The sequence below is a fragment of the Salvelinus fontinalis genome, chromosome 32 (genome assembly GCF_029448725.1).
Source record: "Salvelinus fontinalis isolate EN_2023a chromosome 32, ASM2944872v1, whole genome shotgun sequence".
NCBI classification, from domain to species: domain Eukaryota; kingdom Metazoa; phylum Chordata; class Actinopteri; order Salmoniformes; family Salmonidae; genus Salvelinus; species Salvelinus fontinalis.
Genome location: NC_074696.1, coordinates 16,837,061 through 16,855,772, shown reverse-complemented (window position 1 = coordinate 16,855,772; position 18,712 = coordinate 16,837,061). Strand labels below are relative to the sequence as shown.

The window sequence follows — 18,712 nt, the reverse complement described above, 5'->3', positions numbered from 1 at the left end:
GATTAATACCACTGGCCCCTCTCCATCCCTCCATCCCTCCATCTTTCTCTATTTCAGGAAAGAGAGGAGCGAAGGGAGACAGAGGATATCCTGGTAAACCACATGCTGGCCAGCCAGGACCCCCGGGGATACCAGGTGAGACCCCAGGAGCACCACACACACACACACACACACACACACACACACACACACACACACACACACACACACACACACACACACACACACACACACACACACACACACTCAGCCGTGACCGTCCTGTACACACCTATCCAGTTGCTGTAAGGGTGTGCAGGTGGAGGTGCATGAGCGTACCGATAAGACGCATAGGGTGTGAGTAGCTCTATTTCGTACCGACAAAACTGTGGTTATACAATATGTAGAAGCTGTGTTTATACAGTATGTAGAGAATGGTTATACAGTATGCAGAAGCTGTGGTCATACAGTATGTAGAAACTGTGGTTATACAGTATGTAGAGACTGGTTATACAGTATGTAGAAACTGTGGTTATACAGTATGTAGAGAATGGTTATACAGTATCCAGAAGCTGTGGTTATACAGTATGTAGAAACTGTGGTTATACAGTATGTAGAGACTGGTTATACAGTATGTAGAAACTGTGGTTATACAGTATGTAGAAACTGTGGTTATACAGTATGTAGAAGCTGTTTTTATACAGTATGCAGAGAATGGTTATACAGTATGCAGAAGCTGTGGTCATACAGTATGTAGAAACTGTGGTTATACAGTATGTAGAATCCAGAGAACAAAGCTTAAATTAAGCCTCTTAAAATTGCTTAATCAATATATCCCCAGCAACTGTAAGAGAGTGAGCAGTCAGTTATGTACGACAGCGAACCAATCAGTTGGTAATGCGGCTCGTCTGCACAAATCCAACAAGCCATGGCTTCCCCCAGAGGAAAAGATCAGGAGCAACTTGGAGACGCAAACAAGAGTAATTAACACCGAAAGGATTTCCAGGAAAACAAAGCTAAAATACTCTCAATGCTCACCAAAACAAACAAACTGCTACAATCTGTTTTTTAAAAAGTAGATTCGCTCGAAAGAAAGTAGAGGCTATTGTGTCAGACATGCATATACAAGGTGTGCGCATGAACGAACAAGACAACAACATTTGCCATTTGAAAACTAGAAGTTGAATTGGACCAGCAAGAAAACAGAATGAGATGGAACAACATGAGAATATTGAATACAGGAACAGGTATGGAAGAAAATGCAAAGGATGGAATGAATCAGTGCCAACGAAGCCGTAAACAAGCTGCAAGAAACCTTTCCAGTTGGAGGAGGAGACCCCAATGCACTGAGGACAAAGCATGACAAATATATAATCGCAGTGATGACTAAGACCAGTTTATCGTACATTGAGACAATATTCTTTCCCTCTCCCCCCAATGCAATCTATACTCTACTTTCCCCAAGTAACTGTTCTTCTCTGTGAAGTAGCGATAGATGGAAACTGAAAGACAGTACAAAGGGGGAAATATAGCATGTACTGTATGTCAATCACTGTTCTATGGATGTGTGTGTGTGGAAAAAATACCCATTGTCATACTTGAGTAAAAGTAAAGATACCTTAACAGAAAATGACTCAAGTAAAAGTGAAAGTCACCCAGTAAAATACTACTTGAGAAAAAGTCTAAAAGTATTTGGTTTTAAATATACTTAAATATCACAAGTAAATGTAATTGCTAAAATATACTTAAGTATCAATTGTAAAAGTAAAAGTATAAATAATTTCAAATTCCTTATATTAAGCAAACCAGATGGCACCAGTTTTGTGTTTTATTCATTTACGGATAGCCAGGGGCACATTCCAACACTCAGCCATAATTTTAAAACAAATAATTTGTGTTTAGTAAGTCCGCCAGATCAGAGTCAGTAAAATGCTCTAAAATGAATAACAGTTCCGGCGATGCTCTCCATCCAACCTGACAGACCTTGAGAGGATCTGCAGAGAACAATGGGAGAAACTCCCCAAATACAGGTGTGCCAAGCTTGTAGCATCATACCCAAGAAGCTTCAAGGCTGTAATCGCTGCCAAAGGTGCTTCAACAAAGTACTGAGTAAAGGGTTAGAATACTTATGTAAATGTTATATTTCAGATTTTGTTTCATGTTTTTTTGCAAAATTTCCTGAAAACCTGTTTTTTCTTTGTCATTATGGGGTATTGTGTGTAGATTAACGAGGGGGAAATGATTTAATCCATTTTAGAATAAGGCTGTAACGTAACAAAATGTGAAAAAAGTCAAGAGGTCTGAATTCTTTCTGAATGCACAGTATCAAACCCAGACAGGAACTATTATTTTAGCAGGTGACCTGAATCAAACATTCAGCCAATTAGACAGGCATAGCAATTAAAAACAAATGGAAATTCAAGGAACCTCCAAAGAGGCTGAATATTTTCATTACTACAAATATTTTACAGGCGCCTGGAGATTATTATCCCCAACTACAAAAGACTACTCTTTTCTTCCTCAACGTTTGAAAAGCTCTTCAAGTTTTTTATTCCAAAAAATGCTCACAACAATATACTGGGTTCTAAAATCCATGATACAGTGATATGGGATCATTCTCCTGTATCATGCTTAATTACACCAACAGAAAATGCACTTATAGTGAGAGAATAATTATGGTCAATGAACAGAGCGCATCTTTAAGTCCCGAAATGTATTAAATACGTTAAAAAAAAAACTTTACCATAACAAATGTAGACATACAGCACAGAGAAAAGCCGTCCCCCGACATCATTTGGAATGCTTTTAAGGAGTACTTTAGGGGAACGATAATCTCATACTCTGCAGAAATTCAATCTGAGTTAGAAAAGAAAATCTAAGAAAAATTAATTACTATCTTAGAAAAAGCCAATAAAAAAAATCTTTACTAGGTAAAAAAGAAAATGACATATCTGAACTTAAGCAGGAATATAATATTTTACTTTTGAAGAGCCAACAACTACAGGTTAAACTCAAATAAAGCATACTATTGCATAAAGCATGAATTGAAATCACACAAAAATAAATATTAGACACTGTTAAACCATTCGGGCGTAGAAATGCACCAGGGAAGAACAGCTTTCACATAGAATTGTATTTTATATTCTGGGACAAAGTGGTGCCCCAATTTATTCCAATGACACCAAACGTCACTCAATGCTATGCTTCCGAGTTCCATCTATCAAACTTTTATTTCAGTGAGACAATAAAATAATAACAAAACTCAAAAGCATCAAAATGGCAAAAATCTTATCAGACTTGATACATATTAATCAAACAGGCTTTTATTAAAAATAGACACAAACAAACACAAGAACGTGTTTCAGAATAATACAAAACACACAAAAAGATGTTTATTTGTCAATAATGGCTGTTGACCATCTAAGGCCCTTTCTGTGTAGACCTTTGAAAGCATTCAACTTTCCAGCTAAAATAATACATTTAATACAAATATTATATAAAAGTCATTAAGCTAAAATATGCACAAATAATACATTACATGATTAAATTGCTTTAAAAAGGGGCACAGGACAGGTGTCCTATCTCCCCCTCCTGTTTTCACTGGCAATTGAACTACTGTCAGAATGAATTAGACAGCACACAAACGTAACAGGTATTGATAAACATTAATATAAATTAAACTGATTTGACGATGATCTCCTGATATACTGTACCTGACTAATATTGAAACTCAATGCTGCCTTTGTTAAAAACATTTTTGGGATACTCTAAAGTCCGAGGATATAAAATGAAAGTGGAAAAAACTGAAATAATGGCAATAGGAAAAATAAATATAATAACTCATGATCTACAGCAATCCTTTAAGTGGACCAAAAAAATATAAAATACTTAATAAGTGACAAAAAACAACAAATATATAAAGATAACTTTATCCCATTACTTAACAAAATTAATGCGCATCTAATTAATATGAACATTCTCCCATTAATCTTATGGGTAGAATAGTTTTTATATTAAATTTCGGTAATATCAATTACCTCATTAAAGACATTCTTTAAAAAAGTATTCTTGGACATAACATAACAGACTTCATATGGGAAAATAAAACTCGTAGAATAAATAGGAAAGTTTTAACCTTCCAGACATGGAATTGTATCACCTCGCCACCCAAGGCTTTCACTTGTGACATATACAGTGAGGGAAAAAAGTATTTGATCCCCTGCTGATTTTGTACGTTTGCCCACTGACAAAGAAATGATCAGTCTATCATTTTAATGGTAGGTTTATTTGAACAGTGAGAGACAGAATAACAACAAAAAAAACAGAAAAACGCATGTCATAAATGTTATAAATTGATTTACATTTTAATGAGGGAAATAAGTATTTGACCCCTCTGCAAAACATGACTTAGTACTTGGTGGCAAAACCCTTGTTGGCAATCACAGAGGTCAGACGTTTCTTGTAGTTGGCCACCAGGTTTGCACACATTGAGGAGGGATTTTGTCCCACTCCTCTTTGCAGATCTTCTCCAAGTCATTAAGGTTTCGAGGCTGACGTTTGGCAACTCAAACCTTCAGCTCCCTCCACAGATTGTCCATGGGATTAAGGTCTCAAGACTGGCTAGGCCACTCCAGGACCTTAATGTGCTTCTTCTTGAGACACTGCATGTCAGTGCTAGAGGCATCACTACAGACCTTGGTTCAATCCTGGGCTGTAGCACAACCGGCGGTGATCAGTAGTCCCATAGGGTGGTGCACAGTTGTCCGGGTTAGAGGAGGGCTTGGCCGGGGTAGGCCGTCATTGTAAAATAAGAATTTGTTCTTAACTGTCTTGCCTATTTAAATGAATGTTAGATTAAAAAAAATGCAACTTAAAAGTTTTATATGACAAAATATCGACCTGAACACTTTTGGACATCAGAGAAATGTTGAGGTAATCCTGTTTGAGTCAGAAACAGATGCTCATATGATAGGTAAGATATACAACACCTTGCAGAGAGTCTATCACAGTGACAATCTGTTAGAAAAAAATATAAACTATTGGAACCAAGGCTTAAAAATAATAGATATTGGCACAAGATGGAGGCAGTGTTGGAACATAATGAAAAAAATTACAGTTAACAAAACTGTACTCTTAATCCAGTATAAACAAATCTAAATGGATAGAATTTATTATACAAAAATTAACAAATTCTACACTACAACTGCAGAGTCATGTCTTTAGTGTAAAACTAACAATGAGTCAATAATTCATGCCTTCTGGGAGTGCTATAAAGTCCAAAAGTTCTGGGCAGCGTTAAAAAGCTGCGCTGGCAGTCTGAAGTTTTACAATGTACATTTACTTTTAATACAACTATCTGCATATTTCATGAGATGGCATGCTTTATTATTTAAATATTGAAAAGACATCTGGCTACAGACAGAAACATTTGAGGTAATATGGGGCAGAGTCTAACAAGCATTGGAAACAACAATGGGTGTTGATATGGTGGGAACATGTGGGTCTGAGCAAATGTGATATCATTATGTTTGTGGAAATGTATGTATGTAAATGTTACATTGTCTATTGTTTTTGTCTATATATGTTTTAGTTTATTGTACAAAATAATTAAAAAATATATTACAATAAAAAGTGTATCAACTTACCTCAGGAAGTCATGGTGTCAAAGTAAAACTTTAAAACCCTTCCTCCTCAGGTCCCCCTGGTATTGACGGAGTAGCTCGAAATGGTAAGCCTGGTGGGCGAGGCCCCCAGGGCTCGGCAGGAGAGGCTGGTCGTCCTGGTAAGGCGGGCCCCACTGGTCTTCCAGGGTTCTGTGAGGCTGCAGCCTGCCTAGCTGCCTCGGCCTACACCTCCCCCAGACTACAGGACTCCGCCAGGGTCAAGGGCCCAGGAGTCTAACCTGAGACCTCTCCATCAAGAGCCCCACAACACCAGGGAGAAAGAGAGAGACAGAAGAGAGAGAAGGGATAGAGGAGAGAGAGAACTCTTCTTTATTGGATACCAACGAGAGCGAGGAGTGGGGTCAATACAATCATGACTGACATTGCCCCTCTGACCTCTAAACTGACGACTTTCAGTTTAACTGTTTGGAGACTGTTTGCAACATACACCATGCCCATCTACTTTAAATCACCCTGAGGACAGCCACTCACAGCCAATAACACCCCTCTGAATTTACAGTCTCTGGTTCGGGATTGGCTGATGTCAATGTCAGTCACGTCCAACTGCCTCACCCCTAACCACAGAGGGAAAGAGAATGATGCCGCGTTCAAAACAACTGGGTGCTCAGAACTCTGAAATCTCTGACTTCCGACTTCAGTGCGTTCAAGACATCTGGGAACTCAGAACTCTGAAATCTCTGACTTCCGACTTCAGTGCGTTCAAGACATCTGGGAACTCAGAACTCTGAAATCTCTGACTTCCGACTTCAGTGCGTTCAAGACATCTGGGAACTCAGAAAAAAAAACGAGCTCCGACTGGAATTTTTTTGTTTTGAACGGTCATCCAACTCGGAATTCCAACTCGGAATTCTCAGGCCTCTTTCTAGAGCTTCAACTTTCCAACCTGAAGATCACTGACGTCAGGATTTTTTTCGGGTTCCCAGTTGTCTTGAACGCATCATGGGAGAAACGTAGTGACATCAGAATCATATCCAGTGACGTCATTGATAATGTCATCGGTAGTAGCCGTAGCCCCTGGACTGGGAGGACTAGAGATAGACTTTGTGTCTAATGATTGGTGCTTTTTTATTTTATATACCGTGGTCACTTTAAATGCTATTGTTTAATACCTGGAATTAGAATTTTTAAATATGTTTTGAAGCAGAAAAGGCAAGCATATGACCCACTCCACCCGCCACCAAACAACAAGTGGCTTACAAGTGTACACAAAAGTACCAATAAAAGATTAGGATCAAAATCCACACTCCATACGGTAAGATGTATTGCTAAACTCCTCGCCTGTATGCTTGAGTGAAATAATGAAACCCCTTTTTTATCTCACATGTACATTGCCGCACCTTTCTACCTTTGCCTCATTTTAGAAAACATTTTTTCTTTAGCCTTGATCTCTTCCTCTAGTTGACTGGCAACAGCACATCCTGATGGGCACTCCCATCTATTTCCCATAATTCAGTGCTGTACAGCCTTGTAAATGTTTGTTGATTTTACGTAGAGAAAAAAGAGGATGGGTTAGAATATGATCCAACCAAAACAACCCCTGTATTAATGAACCTAATCAGCAATAAAGTTCAAAAGTTGAAATGACTGCTTTTCCAAACAGATCAGATACAGTAATCAATCTTTCTATGTCACTGTCAACTACAGGGTCAATCAATGTCAACATTCTAACAACTAGGACATATTATTTTCATTAATACAAATTATCTATTTATTGTTCTTTATATGATTCATCTGTAAAGACATTTAATTTCTTTTTCCCCTGGTTGTTCTGGTCAACCAATTCCAAAACAATAAAAAATAAAGTTTTGTAAAACCTGAATGTTCTTCCCTACCATGTTGGATCTCTGAATAGAAACAAGTATTGTACTAAAATGACATGGTCATTATTCCAGTGGGTTTAGAGACGGTTTAACGGGAAGAGTCTAGACTTTCTCTGTCTTCTTGCCACACTCCAGTCCAGTCAGTGCTAGTAAGTTGGTTGCCAACTGTTTTCCAAGAAAATGCAAAAAGTTAAGTTTTGAGGTGCATGTAGTCTGCCTAGACTAGAAAATAATGACATACCCCACATTATCCCAGTGGTATTCTGTTATAAGTCCTATAACATGTAAAGTGTGGGCCAACACAGCCCAGTTCCAGTCCCGTGGCGTTCTCTAGTTGGACTGCTATATCCTTTGCTGTTTATCCAACTGTGAGTAATACCAGCTCACGCTCTCAAAGCTGAGGAAGTCAAGCTTTTGTGAAAGCCTTCCACTTGAAAGATATTCTACTTGGACTCATTCACATAATAGTCTCTTGCAGGTGGCTTGGAGTTTATACAATAACAGCTCTAGCAATCGGCTTACTTGAAAAGCAGAATCATTAAAATAAAGTGCTAGTTAAAATTTTATCCTTTGTATGCTTTCAATCAGAGAACCAAGGAAAGGCCTTCCAAGGAAAGACACTGTGCACATTGATGGTGTGGCAACACCACAGTGAACTAGTCACATTACATACTTGGATGTCTCTGATCTGTTGATCAACAACATGTCTGCTTTGCAAAATTTATTAGCTTTTCCAGAAAAGTTTCCATAAAAAAAAAACATCTCTTTACACAGGATGGCTTAATAAAATGTACCGGTAACATAGAAACAATCAGATCTACTGAGAATAGCAGGGAAACAGTGCTGTTGTTTTAACAAGATATTTGTAAAAGCTAGGAATGAAGAGGGGAGATATGTTATTGTTTGGGTATTTAGTATACCTAGGGTCAGTAGTTATTCCTGACCAGGAAATACTCTGGACAGGTCACATGTTCAGGAAAAAACTCCAATAACAACTCAGAACATCTATATGATTCTAAACCTGGTGATATCCATTACATAGCTAGCGGTTGGTGACACCCTGTAGTGTATATATGACAGGTCAAACTAAAAAACAACACAACATACAAGGCAGAAGACATACAAGTTGTACTCAGTTAGTAATGGATACAGGGAGAAGCTGGTTGGCACAGTGATGCCAGCGATGGTATGAGTGAATATGGATATCCAACTTTTTTCTTTTATGTTTGATAATGACATTGAAAACTCTTAGTGGTCATAAAGAATGTACTTCTGCTTAGGATCGCTAAATTATGGGAACATTCCCAAAATCACCAAGCTTCCAGAAATTCTGTTTGGAACATTCCCAGATTTCCTGCTTCTCCCCTCCTGATTCTGGGAATCTTTCAACCAGGATTTCTGAAAATCCTAGGTACACCAGTGGTGTACTCGAGGAGCAAATGATCCCTTTCAAGTTAATCTGTTGTGAAAAATAAGTTTGGTAGTGTGGTAAGACACCTGTTAATAGATTGCTATATAACAAGAAAAGTGATTTTTGAGGCAGTTTTGAAAATGCTACCATTGAACATGATGTCCTGTACTTTATAAGACACGCATGAAAATACCTTCCTAAGCATAATAATACCACCATATATAAATCCAATCTGCTTTTATACAAAAGGCACAATTCCCTCATAAATAATTTGTTTTACAGAACAAATTACTCCCTATAAAATCATTTTTTTAAACCCACTGGTAGTGGATACATGACAGTTGACCATAACAAACACACGGTAAGCCATGCTGACGCCAACTCCAAGATACAAAAGGTATAAAAAGCCATTATATAAATATAAATATTTACAAAACAGGCACTCTGGGAAGGTGGACATTATGTTCTTCTCACACAAACAGGGAAGAGAAGGTGACAAGGCCATTATATAGCGTACAGATCTGTTAAAGCATCAGACATCATTCAAGTGATGGTGTATACTCAAGCATAGAAATAACATAAACAACATAGCATGCATAAAGAATAAAGAACATTTGGAATGGGAGTGCCATGTCAGTTCTATTCATTCTGTTTCTATTGCTAGAGAGAAGCAAGATCAAAGCAGAACAGCACAAAGCAGCTGTCTAATACTCCCAACGGGCACGTTTTATAATCAGAATGAAGACGAGGGTGATAGTGATGATGAGGAAGAGTTTGCAGGTAGTTTTTTGAAGGCTGGATTTGCTCTTGCTGGTATTATCAAACTAAGCATGTATATCTTATAGAATGAACTTACAGCTAAAGTTGGGAAATTTTGAAGGAATGAACAGAACGGATAAGACAGAGAGTAGAGAGGCAGGATAGTGGTGTCCACATTATCTCCTTTATCAAAGCCCCTTCAGCCAGTACTAAGTCTTCAGTTAGAAGAAGGTCCTACACATACAGATGTAGAATCTTAATTTGATCACGCTGTTGCAGGAGGAACTTTCCTACAATGCAGGACATTTAAAATGTGTAGTGTATTTGATGTTTAAAAAGGCTTCTAATGTTTGTAATTTCCACTTAGAAATGTAATACTTGATTTTCTATTAGGAACATGTATCAACCACGACAAAATCGTCCATTCATTATAATCTACATAATAATTAACATTTCCTGTTGCTGCAGGATTGTTTTCCTGCTTTAGAAAACTGGCTCAAATTAAGATCCTACATCTGTATATATTTTCTACACAGGCGGTAAGGTGGACAGCTAACTGGCAAACACTTTGATGAATTAGGGATGGATGAAGAGGACCACATCAACTATGGGTGCCTCAGTATTCACTTGTTTTCCTAGGATGACTTCTGTTGATTGACTGGTCTTTTGTTCTCTCTTCTCTCTCTCTTCACCCCTCCACTTCTGTCTCTAGTGCCTTCAGGTCTTTGGGTTGGTTTCTTCTATCTCTCCATCTTCTCTGTGTCTCCTCGCCTCCTCTCCTCTTCAATAATCTCTCTCTCTCTAGTAGGGGCCCTTGACGGGAGGGCCCTTAGGGTTCCACTCTATTGGTTGGCTCATACAGTCAGAGGGGTTACACCGTCCCTCCCTGCCCTTCTGGCCCGGCTGTCCAGGGGTTCCTGAGACTCCAGGGATCCCCTGCTGACCCACGGGGCCGTTGGGGCCCATCTTGCCATAGCCTGGGGGGCCTGGGACACCTGGGGCAGGGGGATGAAGGGACAGAGAACATCATTGAAGCACTGGATACACAGTGACTATAAAAGAGCAGAGCAGTTGAAAGATCTAACTTAATGAAGCTTTGGCAGGATAGTGGAGAGTTAAACATTTCAACAGGCTGATGTGGAGTCTCACCTGGTGCTCCTGGGGGTCCACTGTCACCCATCTCCCCTACACCCTTGTCACCTTTCTCTCCCTTCAGACCTCGTGGACCTGCAGACACGACAGAGGACATCACTTTGAGAGAGTAGCTAACCTTTATGCTACGCTAAGCTGACATCACTTGTCATAACTGTTTATGATCTCCTATGTATTTATCATGACCGTGGTATTCAGGAGTTACGACAAAAGAAATCAAGTGAAGTCTAGACTCACCCTGTGGTCCCAGGACTCCTTGGCGACCCTCTCTGCCTATCTGTCCTGGCTGACCCGGGGCCCCTGGAGCCCCATTTCTACCTGGGTTACCTTCCTTCCCTGGGGGGCCAGGACGACCGGGGGACGATACCTCTTGTGGCTGCTGCATGCGAGACATGAAGTAGGCCATCCTCTCTGTATGGGGATACAGTACAACTCCAGTAGATAAACCACCTAATAATCAATAAAGCTGTTTCCATTCTCTGCCATTGCTCAATTAGGAAATACGGGAAGATGCAAAGTATTGGTGATAAACCTAAACGAAAATAAGACCATGTTCTCACCATCAAATATCTTGATGACCTGCTGGCGAATGAAGTCCTTGATGTTGTCATAGTTGACCACAGGCTGTGGATTAGAGAGAGAGAGAGAGAGAGAGAGAGAGAGAGAGAGAGAGAGAGAGAGAGAGAGAGAGAGAGAGAGAGAGAGAGAGAGAGACATAAGAGAATACCAAACCACCACTTTTGGGTTTTAGTCTTTCGACAAAACTGTTGGTTTTGTGTTCCATTAGACATTGTGGAACAAACACAAACATAACAAGTAATCAATTCATAATCGATGCAATTCACCTTAGTAGCTAAGGTCTCACCTCGTTGCCTGGTATTCCTGGAGGTCCAGTGGACCCTGAAGGGCCTGGTGAGCCCGGGGTGCCCCTCTCTCCCCTGGGTCCCACTGGGCCCATCACTGGGGTATCAGCTTTGGAGGAGTACCCCCCTCCACCAGGGGGTCCGGGGCGACCTCGCTCCCCTGGCGTACCCCTCTGACCTGGGGCACCTGGCTCACCCTGAGAGAAAGAGAGCGGGAAAGAGAGTCAGAAAAGGAGAAGAGAGAAGAGGGTTGCAAAATAGAGAGTTAGTCAGACATCCAATCACTGAAGAGTACTGTTCGACCACCGACAACAGTGTTTTACATTGAAGATTGAAAAGATGAACTCTGGCACAATGACACTCATGTATCTTCAACAATCCAACTTCTATCAAACTGTGTCCACCAACCCCTCAGGGGTGCGTGATTAGTCCCCTCCTGTACTCCCTGTTTACTCATGACTGCACGGCCAAGCACGACTCCAATATCATCATTCAATTTGCTGATGACACAACAGTGGTCTGCCTGATCACCGACAACGACGAGCCAGCCTATAGGGAGGAGGTCAGAGACCTGGCCGTGTGGTGCCAGGACAACAACCTCTCCCTCAACGTGATCAAGACAAAGGAGATGATTATAGACTAAAGGAAAATGAGGACAAAGCACACCACCATTCTCATAGACGGGGCTGTAGTGGAGCAGGTTGAGAGCTTCAAGTTCCTTGGTGTCCACATCACCAACAAACTAACATGGTCCAAGCACACCAAGACAGTTGTGAAGAGGGCACGGCAAAACCTATTCCAACTCAGGGGACTGAAAAGATTTGGCATGGGTCCTCAGATCCTCAAAAGGTTCTTCAGCTGCACCATCGAGAGCATCCTGACTGGTTGCATCACTGCCTGGTATGGCAACTGCTCGGCCTCCGACAGCAAGGCACTACAGATAGTAGTGCGAACAGTCCAGTACATCACTGGGACCAAGCTTCCTGCCATTCAGGACCTCTATAGCAGGTGGTGTCAGAGGAAGGCCCTACAAATTGTCAAAGATTCCAGCCACCCTAGTCATAGACTGTTATCTCTGCTATCGCACTGCAAGCGGTACAGGAGCGCCAAGACTAGGTCCAAGAGGCTTCTAAACAGCTTCTACCCCCAAGCCATAAGACTCCTGAACAGCTAATCCAAGGGCCACCCAGACTATTTGCAGTGCCCGCACATGGACTCTGTACCGGTACCCCCCTGTATATAGTCTCGCTTTTTGACTTTACTGCTGCCCTTTAATTACTTATTACTTTTATCTTTTACCCTTATCCATATTTTTTTGAAACGGCATTGTTGGTTAGGGGCTCGTATGTAAGCATTTCACTGTAAGGTCTACACCTGTTGTATTTGGCGCATGTGACTAATACAATTTGATTTGAACCTATTCCTGTCAGACCCTTGAAGGAGTGTCAACAAGGGGGCAGTGTCCACTTTAGATTGTAATCGGGCCCGACCCAGCCTCTAGCGTATTCCTTACTTACGACCTTCTACACAATAAAAACACAGACACAGGATCGTATCCCAAATGGCACCCTATTTCCGATGTAGTGCACTGCTTTTGACCGGGGCCTATAGGTAATAGGGTGCCATATGGGATGCACAGCCTCCCAGACTCAGTAAATACACTCTGTATGGAGCCCACACAGTGTAAACAACATCCTGAGACAGACGTGTGTGATTTATGTGAAACAAAGCTGGCCATTATGGAGGGCTGACTTTTACACGTCACCACCGGACACTGGACCCGACTGATGAAATAAAGAGCAGAAGAAGAGGAAGAAGATAAAGAGATTCTCCTCTGTATTCTGTACTACTATAGTTAAAAGCCATGACAAAGCCTTCCTGTCACAATGACAGATCACCTCATCTCATGTCTCCGCTCCCACAGTAAATAACATTATCCAGGGGATAGAACATAACTATATTGGTTACTGCACTGTATCTAGTGTAGAGGACTACAGTTACTGTACTGTATCTAGTGTAGAGGACTACAGTTACTGTACTGTATCTGGTGTAGAGGACTACAGTTACTGTACTGTATCTAGTGTAGAGGACTACAGTTACTGTACTGTATCTGGTGTAGAGGACTACAGTTACTGTACTGTATCTAGTGTAGAGGACTACAGTTACTGTACTGTATCTAGTGTAGAGGACTACAGTTACTGTACTGTATCTGGTGTAGAGGACTACAGTTACTGTACTGTATCTAGTGTAGAGGACTACAGTTACTGCACTGTATCTAGTGTAGAGGACTACAGTTACTGTACTGTATCTAGTGTAGAGGACTACAGTTACTGTACTGTATCTAGTGTAGAGGACTACAGTTACTGTACTGTATCTGGTGTAGAGGACTACAGTTACTGTACTGTATCTAGTGTAGAGGACTACAGTTACTGCACTGTATCTGGTGTAGAGGACTACAGTTACTGTACTGTATCTAGTGTAGAGGACTACAGTTACTGCACTGTATCTAGTGTAGAGGACTACAGTTACTGTACTGTATCTGGTGTAGAGGACTACAGTTACTGTACTGTATCTAGTGTAGAGGACTACAGTTACTGTATCTGGTGTAGAGGACTACAGTTACTGTATCTGGTGTAGAGGACTACAGTTACTGTACTGTATCTAGTGTAGAGGACTACAGTTACTGTATCTGGTGTAGAGGACTACAGTTACTGTATCTAGTGTAGAGGACTACAGTTACTGTACTGTATCTAGTGTAGAGGACTACAGTTACTGTACTGTATCTAGTGTAGAGGACTACAGTTACTGTATCTAGTGTAGAGGACTACAGTTACTGTATCTAGTGTAGAGGACTACAGTTACTGTATCTAGTGTAGAGGACTACAGTTACTGTATCTAGTGTAGAGGACTACAGTTACTGTATCTAGTGTAGAGGACTACAGTTACTGTATCTAGTGTAGAGGACTACAGTTACTGTACTGTATCTAGTGTAGAGGACTACAGTTACTGTACTGTATCTAGTGTAGAGGACTACAGTTACTGCACTGTATCTAGTGTAGAGGACTACAGTTACTGTACTGTATCTAGTGTAGAGGACTACAGTTACTGTACTGTATCTAGTGTAGAGGACTACAGTTACTGTACTGTATCTGGTGTAGAGGACTACAGTTACTGTATCTAGTGTAGAGGACTACAGTTACTGCACTGTATCTGGTGTAGAGGACTACAGTTACTGTATCTAGTGTAGAGGACTACAGTTACTGTATCTAGTGTAGAGGACTACAGTTACTGTACTGTATCTAGTGTAGAGGATTACAGTTACTGTACTGTATCTGGTGTAGAGGACTACAGTTACTGTACTGTATCTGGTGTAGAGGACTACAGTTACTGCACTGTATCTGGTGTAGAGGACTACAGTTACTGTATCTAGTGTAGAGGACTACAGTTACTGCACTGTATCTAGTGTAGAGGACTACAGTTACTGCACTGTATCTGGTGTAGAGGACTACAGTTACTGTATCTAGTGTAGAGGACTACAGTTACTGCACTGTATCTAGTGTAGAGGACTACAGTTACTGCACTGTATCTAGTGTAGAGGACTACAGTTACTGTACTGTATCTAGTGTAGAGGACTACAGTTACTGTATCTAGTGTAGAGGACTACAGTTACTGTACTGTATCTAGTGTAGAGGACTACAGTTACTGCACTGTATCTATTGTAGAGGACTACAGTTACTGTACTGTATCTAGTGTAGAGGACTACAGTTACTGTACTGTATCTAGTGTAGAGGACTACAGTTACTGTACTGTATCTAGTGTAGAGGACTACAGTTACTGTATCTAGTGTAGAGGACTACAGTTACTGTATCTAGTGTAGAGGACTACAGTTACTGTATCTAGTGTAGAGGACTACAGTTACTGCACTGTATCTGGTGTAGAGGACTACAGTTACTGTACTGTATCTGGTGTAGAGGACTACAGTTACTGTACTGTATCTAGTGTAGAGGACTACAGTTACTGTACTGTATCTAGTGTAGAGGACTACAGTTACTGTATCTAGTGTAGAGGACTACAGTTACTGTATCTAGTGTAGAGGACTACAGTTACTGTACTGTATCTGGTGTAGAGGACTACAGTTACTGTACTGTATCTGGTGTAGAAGACTACAGTTACTGTACTGTATCTGGTGTAGAGGACTACAGTTACTGTACTGTATCTAGTGTAGAGGACTACAGTTACTGCACTGTATCTAGTGTAGAGGACTACAGTTACTGTACTGTATCTAGTGTAGAGGACTACAGTTACTGTACTGTATCTAGTGTAGAGGACTACAGTTACTGTACTGTATCTGGTGTAGAGGACTACAGTTACTCTACTGTATCTAGTGTAGAGGTCTACAGTCACTGTACTGTATCTAGTGTAGAGGACTACAGTTACTGTACTGTATCTGGTGTAGAGGACTACAGTTACTGTACTGTATCTGGTGTAGAGGACTACAGTTACTGCACTGTATCTAGTGTAGAGGACTACAGTTACTGTACTGTATCTGGTGTAGAGGACTACAGTTACTGCACTGTATCTAGTGTAGAGGACTACAGTTACTGCACTGTATCTAGTGTAGAGGACTACAGTTACTGTACTAGAGATTTCAGTGTAGAGGATTTCAGTGTAGAGGGACAGGAGGGCTGGGTTAGTAAAACGAGGTATTGCCAGGGAAAGTAGGGTATTTGAGGTGAATGTGGAGAGTCATGCCAAAAGGTGCTTCATCAAATGATGGATACGTCCCAAATGGCAACCTATCCACTTTATAGTGCACTACTTTTAAACAGGGCCCATAAGACTCTGGTTAATGGTAGTGCACTATATAGGGAAAGGGTGCTATTTGGGACATACCTGATGTCTGATGTCGGAGTTGAGGGAGTTTGCTGAATAAGCCAGAACTAACAGAGAGTGTTCAGAACCGGATCCTGGCCAGGACTACAGCCCTCAGCCCCTGGACTACCCTCCCATAATACTATTTAGTAGCGGAGGCCATATCTGAGGTAACCAGTCGACATGAATAATTACTATAGTTTACTATGGTAGAAATATTGTAGTATTACTATAGTTCAGTATGGTATAAATAATGTAGTATTACTATAGTTTCGTATGGTATAAAAAATGTAGTATTACTATAGTTTGGTATGGTATAAATATTGTAGTATTACTATAGTTTAGTATCACATACATATTGTAGTATTACTATAGTTTAGTATGGTATAAATACTGCAGTATTACTATAGTCTAGTATCGTATAAATATTGTAGTATTACTATAGTTTAGTATGGTATAAATAATGTAGTATTACTATAGTCTAGTATGGTATAAATACTGTAGTATTACTATAGTTTAGTATTGTATAGATATTGTAGTATTACTATAGTTTAGTATGCTATAAATATTGTAGTATTACTATAGTTCAGTATGGTATAAATATTTGTAGTCTTACTATAGTTTAGTATGGTATAAATATTTATAGTCTTTCTATAGTTTAGTATGATATAAATAACGTTTATTTTTTATTTTTATTATTATTATTTTTTTTTCCGTTATTTTACCAGGTAAGTTGACTGAGAACACGTTCTCATTTGCAGCAACGACCTGGGGAGTAGTTACAGGGGAGAGGAGGGGGATGAATAAGCCAATTGTAAACTGGGGATTATTAATGTAGTCTTACTGTAGTTCAGTATGGTATAAATATTGTAGTAGTACTATAGTTTAGTATGGTATAAATATTGTAGTCTTACTACAGTTCAGTATGGTATAAATATTGTAGTCTTACTACAGTTCAGTATGGTATAAATATTGTAGTATTACTATAGTTACAAAACTGTAGCATTTTTGCATACTTTAATATATGGTTGTTTTTTACTATAGCGTTTTTGCAGATATTAGTATTTACAGTTTACTATAGTATTCCTTGCATACACACACACACACATACAGCAGTGACTCTTACCTTTGTACCACATTGTCCATTGTCTCCAGGCAGACCAGGTGCTCCCTGTGAACGCAGATCAGTGAGATAACGAGGCTGTATACTCACAACATAGCTAGCTACATGTACATGAAAACCTTTAAACCATATTTACTGGACGGCACAGAATGCATGTTTCTGTAATGATGACAAACACCACATCAGAATAATTACTCACGTCTTTACCCGCTGCTCCATCACTGCCTGGTTCTCCCTGAGAGACAGAAGGACGGAGAGAGAAGAGGGGAATAGAAAGAAGATGTAGCACCAAGACATCTCCATGACATGCTTATCTATCCTGTTCTATATCTGCAGTAAACGTGTTGAAACAATAGGAGTGTGTGTACTGACCTGCATTCCAGGATGGCCAGGGGGTCCGGCTGGCCCACCCATCCCTGGTAGCCCTCTGTCTCCTGCCTGGCCCTTCTCACCTTGTATACCCTAGAGAGAGAGAGAGAGAGAGAGAGAGAAGAGAGAAGAGAGAAGAAAGAGAGAGAGAGGGGGAGAGAAGAGAGAGTGGAGAGAGAGGAGAGAGCAGAGAGAGAGAGAAGAAAGAGAGAGAGGGGGAGAGAGGGGGAGAGAGAGAGACAGAGAAGAGAGAGTAGAGAGAGGAGAGAGCAGAGAGAGAGAAGAGAGAGAAAAAATAAGAGAAGAGAGTGTGCGTGAGAGACAGAGAGACAGAAGAGAGAGCAGAGAGAGGGAGAGAGGGGAGCGAGAGAGAGGAGAGATAGAGAGAGGAGAGAGAGAAAAAAGACAGACAAATAACAGAGAGACAGTCTGATGAGTAACCTTTTCTGAGAAATAACACTGACAGAACACAACGCTAACAGTCCATGTAATCATGCAGATAAACCAGGGTTTGATGCAGATGCTATGTGTTCCTTCTACATTAGAATAAAAGAGACATATTGATGATGATAATATTTCCTCTCACCACTCCAGCTGGGCCTGCTGGGCCTGGGGGTCCCGCTGCTCCTGCAGTGCCCTACCAATAAAACATACTGCTGTTAGCCACATATACACATACA

The 18,712-nt window shown here is 40.4% G+C and overlaps 2 protein-coding genes across 3 annotated transcripts in view; one reads left to right on the top strand and one right to left on the bottom strand.

The window, feature by feature from the left end:
- Nucleotides 1-7,482, top strand: part of LOC129830806 (collagen alpha-2(IX) chain-like) — a gene marked incomplete at its 5' end in the record, with an annotated part of 18,192 nt that extends 10,710 nt beyond the window's left edge. Inside the window, 2 exon segments of the mRNA XM_055893550.1 lie at nucleotides 58-135; nucleotides 5,675-7,482. Of these exon segments, the coding sequence (XP_055749525.1) occupies nucleotides 58-135; nucleotides 5,675-5,880 (284 nt within the window).
- A 707-nt stretch (nucleotides 7,483-8,189) lies between these two features.
- LOC129830805 (collagen alpha-1(XVI) chain-like) overlaps nucleotides 8,190-18,712 on the bottom strand; it is a 142,646-nt gene continuing 132,123 nt past the window's right edge. For both annotated transcript variants that reach the window (XM_055893547.1, XM_055893548.1), the window contains 9 exons: nucleotides 18,619-18,669; nucleotides 18,036-18,125; nucleotides 17,863-17,898; nucleotides 17,667-17,711; nucleotides 11,671-11,865; nucleotides 11,366-11,429; nucleotides 11,043-11,216; nucleotides 10,803-10,880; nucleotides 8,190-10,648 (listed from right to left, as the gene is read on the bottom strand). In XM_055893547.1, the coding sequence (XP_055749522.1) occupies nucleotides 10,455-10,648; nucleotides 10,803-10,880; nucleotides 11,043-11,216; nucleotides 11,366-11,429; nucleotides 11,671-11,865; nucleotides 17,667-17,711; nucleotides 17,863-17,898; nucleotides 18,036-18,125; nucleotides 18,619-18,669 (927 nt within the window). In that variant the 3' untranslated portion in view covers nucleotides 8,190-10,454. The remainder of the gene's footprint in view (nucleotides 10,649-10,802; nucleotides 10,881-11,042; nucleotides 11,217-11,365; nucleotides 11,430-11,670; nucleotides 11,866-17,666; nucleotides 17,712-17,862; nucleotides 17,899-18,035; nucleotides 18,126-18,618; nucleotides 18,670-18,712) is intronic.